The following is a 16,590-nucleotide window of genomic DNA, read 5'->3' as shown; positions in this document are numbered from 1 at the left end:
AGTCTAAAGCAGTCTGAACCATTTACCACATGGTAGCATGGCGGGACTGACATCTGTGTGTTTTGCTCATGACTTTTGTTTGCATACAGCACATGGAGGTTTTGATGGTGCGATCCAACTCCCCGCTCTGTTGTGAGGACGCCCTTGTCTCTTGCCTCTCCTAATATCCCTTCTGGACCACAGACTTTCAACTTCATTTGTAAAGTAAATATTTGTCTGGGAATAGAGTGCGGTGTTGCCACTTGTCAGAGCTCGGCCTGAAAGTGGTTATGAGCTTAAGGGTTGTTTTTGTGGCATTGCTATGTTTGACATCTCTCACCTCATCAATGTTAGTTGTATGTTGTGATTGTCATTTCGCTGTAAATCTCCAAAGAAGTAGATCATCATGACTAAACTCAAATAAACTAAATCAAAGCTTTTACTCTTTATCTGTTCTGGAACCACAACATAGGTTGCAATAGTAAGAGTAGAGTTTCATTGAACCAAAACGCAGACACACGTCATTTTCACAAGTTAAACATATAGATTATAGGTCAAATCAAATTGTATTTGTCACATGCGCCGAATACAACTGGTGTAGACTTTACTGTGAACTGCTTTCTTATGAGCCCTTCCCAATGATGTAGTTTAAAAATAATAATAAGAAAAGTCAAATAGTAACAAGAGGAGTAAAATACAATATACAAATATTTAGCTATATACGGGGAGTACCAGTACCAAATCAATCTGCAGGGGTACAAGGTATTTGTGGTAGATATGTACATAAAGGCAGGGTAAAGTGACTAGACATCGGGATAGATAATAATACGAGTAAAATAGAGAACAGAGTAGCAGCAGCAAATGATGAGTGTGAAAGTGTGTATGTAGTGTATGTGTGTGGGTTTTATGTGGGAGTGTCAATGTAGTCTTTGGGAGTGTGTATAAATAGTGTGTATATTTAGTCTAGTGAGTGTGCGTAGGGTCAGTGCAAGATAGAGTCAGAGCAGATAGTTTGGGTACCATTATTTTACTATTTAGCAGTCTTATGCCTTTGGGGTAATGCTGTCTCGGAGCCTGTTGGTCTGAGAGCCGGTAAAGTTTGCCGGACGGTAGCAGAGTAAACAGTCTATGGCTTGGGTGGCTGGAGTCTTTGGCAATATTTTGGGCCTTCCTCTAACACCGCCTGAAATAAAGGTCTTGGATGGCAGGGATAACACTGTGTACTGCAATAAAGACCTTAGCCCCTTGACTTCTCATGAACTCTGTCGGAGTCTTGCCCTGCCCAGGTGAGGGGCCAGTGTCTACGCTACTCACAGCTGGACTTTTGCTCTCTGGGTATGTGTGGGTCTATGAGGCCACCTAGATCCCGTGCCAGCTTCTGTAATATACCTGCCCTAGCACTTGACCTTGCCCAACAGCTGAGGTGAGCTCAACGGCCGACAAAGCGCTCATGGAAACATTCCTTGGGTATGAAACCTTGTCTTCCACCACGGGTATGCATCCCTTTCAGGGGTTCTCTTGTCCTGCTGGGGAGGAAGTTTGGCACTCCGCCCCATGCAGCACATGGGTGCGCGTAATCTGTTTACGGATTGGATGTCATGTCCCACTGACCCCTGAGTAAACCCTGTCGTTATTGGGTGATCAAAGCAGTGACATCAGCCTGGCTGGGCCGGCTGTTTGTTTTCACATGGAGTCTGGCCCAGTTGTGATGACTGAAAGCAGACTTCCGATTTAGTCAGCTTCAACATCTGGGAGAGGGGTATGATGTCAAGTTGTGTGCCTGAATCCCATTATGTGTGAGATTAGCACACAACCAGCCCCTGTCAAGAAGGCCAGACTACAGTCATTAGCTATGATATATTATATGTATCTAGCTATAATATAGGGTAATGTAATCCGAGGCTATGGTGGAGTGAAAGTGACCACTGCACAGTACAGCATGAGGAACACCCCGTTGTTTTGTGTAAATGAAGTAAAGGGTTGTCCGGGTTCTCTTTTGAAAAATGGAAGAATTTGAGTCTCTACAAAAAAAGGGGTGAGATTCTGTAGTCATCTCTTTTTACATTCCATGGAATCTGTTCAGATCTTTCCAGTAAACACGGCAAAGAAGCTGTTTTGAGTTTCATTCAAATCCAGGCCTAACAGAGATGAAGGGCTTAAGTCCACAGAAAGACAAAAAAACTGCTTTCCCTTCCAGTAAGTCTTAGCCCTTACAATAGCACCTCCTCATCGATCACTTTTTCACAATCCCACATTTGGACTTGATATAACATTGTTCTTTTGGTTTTTTTGTGGCCACAACATGTTTGAAGTTGGGGTTTGGGATGGGCAGTATAGCCTGGAGAGAAGGGAAGCCATGAACAACTTCTAAACAAGCTGGACAGATGGGAAAAAAGAAAGGAAATATCCCCTTTGGACATGGATGAATGATTCCAAAGCCTGAGGGCCATATAGCCAATCAAACAAGAGGATCTGTGTAAAGACACATTACGTGAAACGTCAATAACTTTCGTTGAAATATGTCACTGTGGCGTTGCATCAACTGGATAACTTGGGATATGCAGCAGGTGCAAAACTAATCAGATAATTCATCAAAAATCTAACACAGACAAATGTTTCAATCGATAGAAAGAAAACATTTCCATCTGCACATCTTGATGGATTTGTTCTGTTTTGGCTGGTGGCTCCATGCAATCAATGTCACTTTTAATTAATACTAAATGAAACCTGTTAGCATCAAGACAAGCTAGATGATACCATATTGATGCCAGAATATATTATGGACTTATATTCAAGTCCAATATTTTATTATACAAATAAAACTATAGAGACAGTGAACAACATAAGGGTTTTTCGTCTAACAAAATGCATATGTTAGAAGTGTAGCTATAGGATTCGATCATATTACATTATGAACAATTCCACATAAGGGATTTTCGCCTAACAAAACACACATGTTAAAATTGTAGCTATAGATTTCGATCATATTACATTATGAACAATTCCATAGTACACAGTATGGCCTTGAGCATTAGGCAACAGTATGTGTATCACATTAGATGCCGGGATAAAACAAGCCTGGATCTGTGAGATAAAATGAAGAGCATTTCCAGAGAGAAGAGGCCCAGAGAGGATCCCTGGAGTTCTAGTACGTTCATCTGAAGGTTATTCACCACATTCTTTTTTTTGGGGGGGGGGGGGGGGGGGGGGGGGTTTAATCTGACAGGAGACTGAATGCTTAAATCAGAACCACTCCTCCCGACAACGTTCCTTCCAGATATCTTTCCCCTTCTCCTAGGTGGTCCCAGATCTGTACTGTCTTGCATAGCTCCATTCCACCACCAATGTTTGACATTTAAGGTGTGTGCTTTGAAGCAATCAATCAATCCACCAATCATTCCATAAGGATTTAAAAACACTAAAAACTAAAAGTTGTAGTTTTGAGTGATTTGTACCTCATAGGTCATTTTCAGTATGTCAGACTCATCAGTTTCATTGGTCAATAATTTTTCTCATCATACGTTTGTCAGAAAAGCAACCTATTTCAAGCTTAAAAACGTTCAGGTGCTCTAAGTGAATGCAGGCCACACTACTATTACCATTGACCACCATCTTGTGGTTACATGCAAAACTACAACAGGAAACATCTAAATCATTCTAAGCATCTAGAATTTGCTGTGGTAACATGTAGTTTGAAGTTGCCTTTCCTTGCCACTACATTAAGTAACCATACAGCGCTGTTTGTGTATTTAAACATGGGCATAATGTATGAAATTAACATAAATACCATAATTCCTCAAGGGATGTACCTGTCTCCACTTTGGAGTGGTCTGTCCTCTCTGTCACCTTCTCCTGGCTGATGAGGTAATCAACAATCCGCACCCCAATTAGTGGCTCAGTGTGATTCCATTCCATGATGACCAATGAACTGCTGGGCTCATAGGAGTGCGACAACCTAAGCCTGGTAGAGAAATAAAGATAGTGACACCTAACTCCACAAATCATGACAAGACAAGCTCATCTTTAGATATTTTTTTTTCTACTGTGTTATTGACTTGTTAATTGTTTACTACATGTGTAACTCTGTGTTGTCTGTTCACACTGCTATGCTTTATCTTGGCCAGGTCGCAGTTGTAAATGAGAACTTGTTCTCAACTAGCCTACCTGGTTAAATAAAGGTGAAATAAAAAAATATAAAAAAATCAATGTATACAATCTTATTTGTGTTTATCAAGTTGTGTAAACTGATTGTTTTGAGTGACTAACCTAGGCTGGGGGAGAGGTGCACATGTTGGCAGGCCGTCCATCCCGAATGCGTTCGAGTCGCAACGGCACCAGTCATCGATGACGTCACCTTTCCCAGAACACCAGAGCATGCTCATCATGGCCTCCTGCAGTGCCTGCAAAGAGAGAGAGCAAACACTGTCAGTATCACACACAACCTGAGCCTTGGCATCAATATCATCTGCCCCTCTAGGGGGTCATGCAGTCTTCCTCTAGTTCAGCGATTCTCAACTGGTAGATTGGAGGTTTTGAATGTGTCAGTAATTCTTTAATACAAATTAAATGACTAAAACCAGGTAGAAAGTGATGAAATAATTTAGTATCTTAAAAACATTTCTTTAATCACAGTAGATCAATATAGAGCTATTAGCAGTTTGGCATACTGATGTAGGCTTATGTCTGGTATACACTACATGATTTCCCAACATTTTCAAGTCAGAGATCAGCACATTTTGCGACCGCCATTGCCAAACAACTAGCTTATGTGTTTTGCTGTGGTATACTCCCAAAACGAGGGGTTCTCTCACTGCATGATTCAATGTATAAATTGACATCAAATTATTGGTGGTGAATGTTCCTCTATGCTCTGAATAAAATAATTGGAAAAGCACATCTTAGGTTGTTTGTTGCAGGTGCATGGGAATCATTTTATGATATCTTCAAACACAAAACAATGTGCACACTGCTTTTGGCAGTATCACTTTAGTTTATTAACGATTTTAGGAATCCACTCTGATCATGAAGATTTGACTATGTCTGCAAAAATCTGTGAAAAAGAGAGTAAACCAAGGTTTTCAGTGCCTGGTAGGTCTCGTTGTTGGAGACCAGCTCGTAGAGCGGGGTGGCCTTAGTCATCTGGAGCAGTACAGGCTCAGCTGGACGCCCAGGCCCAGGGCTCATATGGCAGAGGTGGCAGGAGTACGGGCACTGGCCTTGGCTGCTGCAGTCCATGCGCACCCCCACCGCCATGCGCTTGGCACCGGAGTCCAGCAGGCTGGCGATGTACGCTGGGTAGGTCAGGGTCCGGGGCTCCTTGTCGCGCTCCTCTGACTCTTCTGATGGGGAATTCCCTGAAAAGGGCATAGTTATAGTTACTGTGGGCTTTGGATATTAGGATTTATTGACATAACTGAATAACACATATTGTTACAAACAACACTTGAAATCTTGTCAGCATTTACAAAATAGAGAAGTTATAGGTGGAATTTTTCAATACAAATGTGAGTTATCATCACGATTCATGTTGGGATATATATCGGATATATCCACACATTGCATTTCCCTCAAAACTGGCACTGCATTCCATTCTATTTATTATGCTGTCCTCTCAAATGCACTTTGGGCAATGCTGGCCTGCTGGCATCTTCAAAGACAACTCTGAAGAGCAAGTTACGTTATTAAATGCAAAGCTTTGCCACTTTTTCTCTTAAAAAGCATTCAAATTACCATTCCTTCATACTGCTGAGTCGTGTGCATACACAGGCAATTTAAAAGCTCAACAGGCAACTGAGGAATAGCCAGTAGCGGGGAGCTGGTTTTGATGAAATGAGACATGGCTTTATGAGCCAACCGGGTGAAGGGGAGAAATACACACACAAAGTCACCCTTTACTCTCCCACATAATGTAGTCCATATCTTAGAATGGGATCGAGATATAAAACTAAATCAGAATACACACCTCACTTTGTTTGTATATCAATAGTAGATGTAGCGTAGAGTAGATGGCCATCACTCATACAAGAGGACACATCACTGCACTCAGTTCAAGCTTTCAGGGCCAAGTGAGTTCTAACGTGCTTCAACATCATTCAACTTCTATAATCATTAGATACGATCAGAAAGATGGGGTTTGCCCACTGTTATTCATAGATCACATTGCCCTTAAAGTGTGACACACATGACAATGGTGGGCTTTCCATGGGCGTTTGGTCCGGGCCTGGGTGCAGTTTGAGTGATTAAGCTCAGCTATGTATGTACTTTATTGGCCGCTGATCAACTAGCAGGGCATGTCAGTCGTCATCAATTCGTGACAAGCTGGACCTCTGGTGGCTCTGTCCCAAATGTCACCCTATTCCCTATTTAGTGCAGTACTTACGTGCGCTATAAGGAATATGATTCCATTTGGGACGACCATGGTCAGGCCTGAGGGGGTACGGTGGCCCTCTGTGGGTCGTGACAGTGCTTGATTAATCAAAGAGAGAGGGTCTGTGCCTGGAGCCATAGCATGCACTCTGTCCATGTCAAACACAGCTGCTGAGAGACTCAGGTCACGTCTGACCGTTTTCACGAGACATGCAGGATGTTAATGGTGGCCGTTTTATAAGGACAACTTGAGTTAGGAGATTGGCGTTGACTTTTAGGCTTTGGAATGAAATAGTGGATCAATGCTTAAGGAAATCGACTCAGAGAATCACTCTAGAAACATAAATGATGTTGGAGAACCAAAATACATGAATACACAACAATACATGTATTTTAAACACTCTCTCTTACGTGCACACACACACACGCACTTACATATGTCATGCACACATGCACACATACACCATTTTGCTTTGACATGCTGCTCTACCTCATCACCCAGACAGTTATGTGGCAAACATAATGAATATCAAGATAAGGCTGCAAAGACAAATCACTTTCAAGGAAAGGAGAAAACATCCCATTAAATTCCATACATTCCATACAGGGTCTCGGGATGAGAAAGCAGAGGAAAATCCTGTCATCTGCAGCCCACCTTGAGCAAATAGTGGTGCAAAATGAGAAACTTTTAATCTAAATTGTGTTGGGTGCTTCCCGTTTCTGACAGTCAGATAGGTACCAATTACAAGATGTTAGGAAGGTGAGGATTTGAAGATTCTTTGACACAGTATAGACCAGACAGAATGTGTCATCACTCGGGAACAGTTGGTGTTCAGGACTGTTTTGCTAGCACAGACTGGAATATGTTCTAGGATTCTTCCGATGGCATTGAGGAGTACACCACATCAGTCACTGGCTTCAACAATAACTGCATCGATGACGTCGTCCACACAGTGACTGTGCGTACATACCCCAACCAGAAGCCATGGATTACACGCAACATCCGCACTGAGCTAAAGGGTAGAGCTGCCACTTTCAAGTAGCGGGACTCTAAACCGGAAGCTTATAAGAAATCCCGCTATGCCCTCCGACGAACCATCAAACAGGCAAAGCCTCAATACAGGACTAAGATCGAATCGTACTACACCGCTCTGACGCTCGTCGGATGTGGGAGGATTTGGGCAGCCGCTAGCTGCTCAGTGACACAAGCCTACCAGACGAGCTAAATTACTTATATGCTTGTTTTGAGTCAAGTAACACTGAAAGAAGCATGAGAGCATCAGCTGTTCCAGATGACTGTGTGATCACACTCTCTATAGCCGATGTGAGTAAGACCTTTAAACAGGTCAACATTCACAAGTCCGCAGGGCCAGACGGATTACCAGGAAGTGTACTCCGAGCATACGCTGACCAACTGGCAAGTGTCTTCACTTGCCAGTTGGCAAGTGTCTTCATTTTCAAAATCTCCCTGTCGGAGTCTGTAATACCAACATGTTTCAAGCAGACCACCATAGTCCCTGTGCCCAAGCACACTAAGGTAACCTGCCTAAATGACTACCGACACGTAGCTCTCACGTCTGTAGCCATGAAGTGCTTTGAAAGGCTGGTTATGGCTCACATCAACCCCATTATCCCAGAAACCCGAGACCCACTCCAATTTGCATACCGCCCCAACAGATCAGCAGATGATGCAATCTCTATTGCACTCCACACTGCCCTTTCACACCTGGACAAAAGGAACACCTATGTGAGAATGCTATTCATTGACTACAGCTCAGGTTTCAACATCATAGCTGAACCATGGGGCTCCTGAGTGGCGCAGGGGTCTAAGACACTGCATCTCAGTGCTAGAGGTGTCACTACAGACACCCTGGTTCAAATCCAAGCTGTATCACAACCGGCTGTGTTTGACAGTCCCATAGGGCGGAGCACAATTGGCCCAGCGTCACCTGGGTTTGACCGGTGTAGGCCGTCAACTGACTTGCCTAATTGAATAAAGTCTATTTTTTTTATTTATTAAATAGTGCCTTCAAAGCTCATCACTAAGCTAAGGACCCTGGGACTAAATGCCTCCCTCTGCAACTGGATCCTGGACTTCCTGACGGGCTGCACCCAGGTGGTAAGGGTAGGTAACAACAAATCTGCCATGCTGATCCTCAACATGGGGACTCCTCAGGGGTGTGTGCTCCCTGTTCACTCATGACAGCATGTCCAGGCATGACTCCAACACCATCAGTAAGTTTGCTGATGAGACAGCCTATAGGGAGGTGCCAGAACAACAACCTCTCCCTCAATGTGATCAAGACAAAGGAGATGATTGGACTACAGGAAAAGGACGCCCGAGCATGCCCCATTCTCATTGACAGGGCTGTAGTAGAGCAGGTTGAGATTTCCTTGGTGTCCACATCACCAACAAACTGCATGGTCCAAGCACACCAAGACAGTCGTGAAAAGGCCACGACAAAACCTATTCCCCCTCAGGAGACTGAAAAGATTTGGCATTGTTCCTCAGATCCTCAAACAGCTGCACCATCACTGGCAAGTGCTCGGCCTCCGACCACAAGGCACTACAGACGGTAGTGCATACGGCCCAGTACAGACTGTTCTCTCCGATACTGCACGGCAAGCGGTCTAGGTCCAAGAGGCTTCTAAACAGCTTCTACCCCCAAGACCCCTGAACATGAAATCAAATGGCTACCTAGACAATTTGCATTGCCCCCCCCCCCTCTTCTTTTACACAGCTGCTACTCTCTGTTTATTATCCATGCAGAGTCACTTTAATAACTCTACCTACAGTACATGTACATATTGCCTCAAATACCTCGACTAACCAGTGCCCCCGTGCATTGACTCTGTACCGGTGCCCCCTGTATAATTATTTGTTACTTTTATTTCTTTTTTTTAAGGTATTTTTCTTAAAGCTGCATTGTTGGTAAAGTAAGCATTTCACTGTGTTCGGCGCATGTGACAACGACAATGTGATTCGATTTGATTTAATTTGTTCAGGGGATACAATACTTTTCCTCCCACATAGAGAAATACTCTCAGATCAACACTAGGTGATGCTATAGTCCGTGTTTCTAGCAGCATTGCAGGATTTAAAAAAATATGACTGATCATATCACTGCAGATTCTTTTGTTCACCATTCTAAGGGAGGAAATAATAGGGGAATCTTTTACATTTTGTGGAGAATAGATGCTAATAAAAACATTGTTATTATGATTTCCAGCTGACTTACGCATTACAGAATTAAAATAGACAGTAAAGCTACAAAGGCAACACAGATCACTGGGTGGGAAAATCATATCAAAGAGAGTTTAAAAGTATCATATTGATACTGTTTGAAAAAGATCACTAAAATTTGACTACATGCAGTGAGCCATGCGGTGCCCCCAGAAAGCAATACTTCTACACAGTGCAACCCGACCAGGAACAGAATACATTGGAGCTCTTAAACAAATCTCTGTGACGGGCAAATCTTCCCAGGCAGACACTGCTTGTCCTTGATAATTCACAGTGGCACACTTTGCTACACCTATTTTTTTATTTTAACCTTTATTTAGCTCGGCAAGTCAGTTAAGAACAAATTCTTTATTTATTTTATTTCTTTAATATTTTCAATGACAGCCTAGGAACAGTGGGTTAACTGCCTTGTTCAGGGGCAGAATGACATATTTTTACCTTGACAGCTCGGGGATTTGATCTAGCAACCTTTGAGTTACTGGCCCAAGGCTATACGCAGCTAAACAAAATGCAATAAAGCAGATACCTACTCTGAGTGGCAATTCACTGTGATATTCAACCTGATTGCTAAGACAGTGGTTGTGAGTACCTTTTTCCCCACCAGTCAATACCCACCTACCAAGCAGGTGTGGAAGGGTAGAAGCTCTCAATTGGACTACTGTACATAGGCCTAAACCATATGGATGGCCTGACATCTGGGCTAGTAAAACAGAATGGGGTATTTACATACTAATTCCTTCAGTCTCTCCAGCCTACTTGGCCAGCGAACCTTTCAAGCTTTCTGAAGTTTGATTTATCTCTGCACTTTAGCAGGCTGGGCTGGCAATGTGCTTAACTAACAGCCTTCTCTGGCCCTTAATAGAAGCTGTAGCCACGGCTCTTTGCAGCGCAGGTGAAAGTGCCTGCGTTTATTTACCGTTGATTGGGCCTGCCCACGGACGCACCACATTAAAGTGACATCTTGTTCATGGACTTTGAAGGGGACTAACGCGTCTGTCGGTCCTCAAATCCCACCAACACCTCCCTATACTTTGGCCTGTTAGGTTGGCCTGAGTTTGCAACGGTCTGAATTGAAGGCAATTTACTGAGGATTCGCCTCCAGGTGAGACATCACAGCTGTACAAAGAATACGTGCACAGTGGGAGGAATTCTTAGATATATTTTATATAGGAAATTATATAATTGTATTATATAATTCTCAATAACAGGCAATGATATAGTATTTTCCTATTGCAGAGCTTTGCTAGGAAATATTTATTCAACCATCATGTCTCTATAACCCATTACAAACAAAGACCTGAAACTTCATAAAACCATTGTTAGAGATGAGAGAAACAGCAGTGTACGAGCCACCTCAGAAGGTAAATGGATTATCCATACCAATATTAGTCTATTTGAGTGCCAAGATATTCAGATCCAGAATATTAACAACTCCCACCATGGAACTGAACTTGATTTATGTTGCCATTCCTGACATTTCATTGGGTTTATTTTGCCCAGCTTGTGTTCTACAGGTTCACAGGGGAGAAAATATGGCAAGCAGTAGGAAACATAAGATCATAAAAGTCAAGGATGCAGTGGGGTTTTTATACAGATAAGATCAATTTGACTGGCTCTGACTGACTGTAATATAATATTGTATGTTATGGGCTTGTCTGACTTAAATCTATACCAGAGGCATCCATTTCATAGCAAGCTGAGAGAGAATCAAGCCGAGGCAGCCCCATAGCAACAGCGATACAGTATAATCAAATGTTTGCAACTCGGTGTTAGTGTCCCTGGGAGCTGCTGCGGATCTCAACAGTGGTGTTTCATTTTTTCCTCACCAGCAAGGTGCAGTCGTAGGCCTTATCAGTCCACATGAGGCTGGCAGCTGGCATTATTTTCATGGACAGATTACACGGCAACACTACATTCACCCCACAGTATCATTTACACTTTTGGCGGGCGCAGCGACCTTCATGGGTGCTGGCTTGCTGCAGCCATCCAAAAGTTTTAGCTACCTCCACTAATTAACTGAAAGAACACATTGTAAGAGGCAACAAAAAAAAAAAAAGCAATTCAATGGAATTCCAAACTGTGCATCCTCCCGGAAAACAACCAAATAGAGATGCCTATAAAAGCAATATACTGAGGTAGTACAACAACAGATCAACGTAAAGATAGGTTGCATTAGAGCTGGGTGATATTAATAAAAATACATATTGCGATAAATTGCCTGAATTGCTGCAATAACGGTAAATAGAGCGATTCGTTTAACAATGTGCACCACATGTTTTATTGTATCATCCTTTAAACTACAACCACTAGTTTGATGGTTGTAGCCATCAATTGTCCCATTAAGAATCACCCTTATTAGCAAAGTTATTTCCTTTCCAAACTTCACATTTCTTTAGTATAGACTTCTTATCGCAATGAACGATATCAGAAAACCTTCCCCAAATAGCAGAGAAAAAATGTCTCTCCTGCTTAGACAGAGAGAAATATGCATAGCTCTGGGAGGAATCTGCTCAAGGTTGAGGAAATGTCTAGATCACTTTTCATTAGAGGTTGTTGGTTCATGGGTCATTAAAACGTTCGGTTTTCAGAGGCTGACATTGATGTGCTGGAGTATTTATTTTGAATCACTCTCATAATTTATTGTGGCATCTAAGTGACAGGAAAAAGCTTCACGGAAAAACCGAGACTTAACATTAACATGAATTATCTTCCTTAAATAATGGCTGCAGTAAACTCCAGTCTGTACAAATTCATCATACTTGACTAAGGGGTTAGCCTATCCTTTGTTCTGCATAAGACATAAAGTAAGACAAACAAATTATAGGCGTAGAGATTCGATTTCGAGAGGCAGTATATTTGCTGATCGTCCAGAAGCACACAGTTGTCTCCCTGATGGTCTTGTCTGTTACTCAGAGGAGGAAGCCATCGCCATCCTCTTTGGGTGAAAAGATTAATTATAAAAAGGAACTCACAAGGGTCCCACCTGTCTGACCTCCAAAATGAGTAATATGGGCCAAGCGATGACTGCTACATCAGGTCCCTATCTCAAGCCCCTATTCTGTCAAGCACACTCCGAGGTCACCCTGTGTTGACATCGCAACCGCCCTGCACAGCTCATCCTCAATCTTCACCAAAGCTTAACACAAACACCCACCACCACCACCACCCCAGCCCAGTCAACCATGTTCTCTACTCCCCTATCTCTCCTGCTTTGGTGGATTTCAGTAAAGTGTTGTTATGCGATAGCTAGCCGGCCAAGATATCTCTCCCTCTCTTTAGCTTCTATGTACAGCAGACAGTGTACAGCTCTGTCAGGTTACATATAAGTCTTAGGTCACATTCCTAAGTGTTTCAGCTTGGCCACAGAGACAGAGAGCAGCCAAGGCGATCTGTAGAATCATCTCGTTGTGGAGGATGAATCAATTTCAGGCAGGAAATATCAGTAATTAAACTGATAAAATAGGTTCCCTGTAATTACCATCTGACTTCTGAGCAGCTAGTTAAGCCAAGAGGGAGCACCTGGAAAAAAGTCAATTAATATCTATCAGCAGCAGAATCCAAAATTAGAGAGAGAGAGAGCGAGAAAAAGAGAGAGTGAGAGAGAGAGAGAGAGAGAGAGAGAGAGAGAGAGAGAGAGAGAGAGAGAGAAAGAGAGAGCTCTCACCCGCCCCACATCTGTCTTCCCCCTGAACCTGACCAATCTAAACAAGTGGGTATATCTTACAGATGGTTGAGGTTCCACTTCAGCGCTGTTTTGGTGCCAGGACATGACAAACGAGCTGTAAAGGCTCATTTTAATTGCTATTACAGAGCTTCATTCACACATGCGTTTGTAACATTGGAGAAGAATGTACTCTAGACCTGTGCCTTTGCTTGAGGATTGAACACGGGTCCATATGATTAAAGCAATGCCTCATTCAGTATTTGAGTTATGTAGAATGCTTTTCTAACAGCTTTAAATGGTCACAGGACATGTCACTCTAACACCTGATAACAGTATCAAATCATAAGGAAGATGTGGCTTCAATTTCCTTTGTGCAAACATTTCTGATGTGATTGTGCACATAGAGGCATGGCTTACAGGACATTCCCAGTGTAAATGTAAAATTGCTTACATTGTAGAGGCAATAGGCTGTCTTAGCCACTTTACATTGAACAGACAAATCAATAGATACAGCGACTGTTTACCTCTTGTCAATTGCCCCACATGATTCAGTCTGTATCAGCAGAAAAACGAAGAAATGACACATTGGTGTCATAGCTCATTTCCTAAATTTTGGACAATGATGTAGTGTATCCTGAGTTCAGCCCTGAGATCAGCTGAGTGTTCATTAGAGAGTCATATTGAGTGAGATTAAGTTAAGTTGCCAACTTTATTTTTCCAATCGTGCATCGGTCAGGGTGCAGACAGGCACTCCCAAATTAAAACCTATCCAATGTCATTACGGCCGTGTAGAAAACTATGATAAATTATTACTTGTCAGTGCAGATCACAAACAAGGATGCACTACTCCTACTCTGAGATGTGACAGAGTTGAGTTGCAAGGGCAATCAGGGCTAATGTTTTCTCAGTCACAAGTCGTGACTCACAACTATGTGAAGAGTATTTATTTGCCAGTAGCGCAAAAGATACATTGTGTTGACAACTCAACCCAGCTGTGTTCTTTCAAGGGCTGCCAGCAAAAAGCTTAATCAATATCATTACAGAGCACTTGGAGATGGTTCAAGGTTCCTGAGACTCATTTAATCTGTTTTACCATTACATTTTCCAACACGGCAGGTGGAACATTTTCCCAGAGCTTCTAGCAGCCAAACCTCCATTAACACAAAAAGTTCTATAGTATGGCAGGTATTTGTTAATTATTTTTGAGTGTGTAGTGAACGTTGAACCACAGAGATTCTAGTGATGTACCTGCTCACATTCTGCTTGAAATCCACTGGCCTTGGAGGAGGTAGCTACAGTATCTCAGAAACATCTCCAGACTCTGGTTATTCCATCTTTGCCCTCCGCTGGCCTGCCGTCCATTTAGAGGGGCTGCTATATGATGCTGCTCTATGGAGCAGACATATTAGAATATTGGTCACTGATCCCTGTGACACTAGCTCATAACAATGTCCATCTTCCTGAATCCTGTCTTTCTTTCATGCAACTTTCAATCACTCTGGCCCTGGAGAGAATCCATATATCACAGTGTTCTGTCAAAACTTTTCACTTTAGAGAGACAGAGGTGATGCTTCAAGTTGCAGTCATCACAGAGCCATTTAAATGATAGTATGTTTTACTTCAACGCTGTGATAATTCTCTCATTAATCTGGCCAATCACACAGGAGTTTGTTAAAGGCCCAGTGCAGTCAAAAAAATGTGTTTCCTGTGTTTTATATATACTTCCACACCAGGAGGTTGGAATAATACTGTGAAATCTTAAACATTTTTATAATGTCCTTTTAGTGTAAGAGGTGTTTGAAAAGACCGCCTGCAATTTCAGCCTGTTTTGGTGGGATAGAGTTTTGGCCTGCCTGGTGTAAATTACACTGAACAAAAATATAAACTCAACATGCAACAATTTCAAAGATTTTACTGAGTTACAGTTCATATAAGGAAATCAGTCAATTTAAATGAATTCATTAGGCCCTAATCTATGGATTTCACATGACTGAGAATACAGATATGCCCTCTGTTGGTCACAGATACCTTAAAAAAAAGCTAGGGGTTTGGATCAGAAAACCAGTCAGTATCTGGTGTGACCACCATTTGCTTCATGCTGTTCGACACATCTGCTTCGCATTGAGCTGATCAGGCCATTGATTGTAGCATGTGGAATGTTGTCCCGCTCCTCTTCAATGCCTGTGCAAAGTGGCTGGATATTGGCAGAAACTGGAACATGCTGTCGTATAAACGTAAATCCAGAGCATTCTAAACATGCTCAATGGGTGACATGTCTGGTGAGTATGCAGGCCATGAAAGAACTGTACCATTTCCAGGAATTGTGTACAGATCCTTGTGACATGGGGCTGTGCATTATCATACCGAAACATGAGGTAATGGCGGCAGATGAATGGCACAACAATGTCATTCTCTGCATCTCGGCATGGTCTCTGTGCATCAATAAAATGCATTTGTGTTTGTTGTCCGTAGTTTATGCCTGCCCGTACCATAACCCCACCTCCACAATGGGGCACTCTGTTCACAATGTTGACATCAGCAACCCGCTCGCATACACGACGCCATACATGCTGTCTGCCGTCTGCCTGGTACAGTTGAAACCAGGATTCATCTGTGAAGATGACCATCAAAGGTGGCCATCAAAGGTGAGCATTTGCCCACTAAAGTCGGTTACAACGCCAAACTGCATTCAGGTCAAGACTTTAGTGAGGACGATGAGCATGAAGATGAGTTTTCTGAGATGGTTAATGAAATTCTGTGGCATTGTGTTGTGTGACAAAACTTTTATTGTCCCCATTACAAGGTGCACCTGTGTAATGATCATGCTGTTTAATCAGCTTCTTAATATGCCACACCTGTCAGGTGGATGGATTATCTTGGCAAATGAGAAATGCTCACTAACAGGGATGTAAACAAATTTGTGCACAACATTTGAGAGAAATAATGTGCGTATGAAACATTTCTGTGATCTTTTATTTCAGCTCATGAACATGGGACCAACACTTTACATGTTGCGTTTATATTTTTGTTCACTGTAGTTAATAGACCAATAAGAAAGAGTTCCAAACCTCTGCCAATAACAGCTAGATTTCAGGTGTTCCACACCCAACTCAGACCACTTCCAGGAAGTCCTAACAAAATTCTTGCTTGAGAGATTACTCTTTGCTCATAAGCTATTTTTGACCATTTCGATTGAAAACAATCACATTAAGGTACGTAATTGTTACCCACAAATAATAAAATATTGAGATAAAAACGGCTACAGTGGACATTTAAGATTATACAATATGACAGGGCATTGAAGACTTCAAGGCTGAAAATCTTATTAAAATCTTAT

General features: G+C 42.4%; 1 protein-coding gene across 3 annotated transcripts in view; it reads right to left on the bottom strand.

Annotated features, from left to right (window-relative positions):
• Window positions 1-16,590, bottom strand: part of LOC139376072 (astrotactin 1) — a 231,987-nt gene that overhangs the window by 25,306 nt on the left and 190,091 nt on the right. For 2 of the 3 annotated variants that reach the window (XM_071118230.1, XM_071118227.1), the window contains 3 exons: window positions 5,065-5,333; window positions 4,246-4,379; window positions 3,789-3,940 (listed from right to left, as the gene is read on the bottom strand). In XM_071118230.1, the coding sequence (XP_070974331.1) occupies window positions 3,789-3,940; window positions 4,246-4,379; window positions 5,065-5,333 (555 nt within the window). The remainder of the gene's footprint in view (window positions 1-3,788; window positions 3,941-4,245; window positions 4,380-5,064; window positions 5,334-16,590) is intronic. The other variant, XM_071118229.1, reaches the window with a different exon arrangement.

This window comes from Oncorhynchus clarkii, chromosome 20 (assembly GCF_045791955.1).
Source record: "Oncorhynchus clarkii lewisi isolate Uvic-CL-2024 chromosome 20, UVic_Ocla_1.0, whole genome shotgun sequence".
In the NCBI taxonomy this organism is placed as follows: Eukaryota; Metazoa; Chordata; class Actinopteri; order Salmoniformes; family Salmonidae; genus Oncorhynchus; species Oncorhynchus clarkii.
The sequence above is the reverse complement of the archived record's forward strand: the minus strand, read 5'-3'. Positions and strand labels throughout refer to the sequence as shown.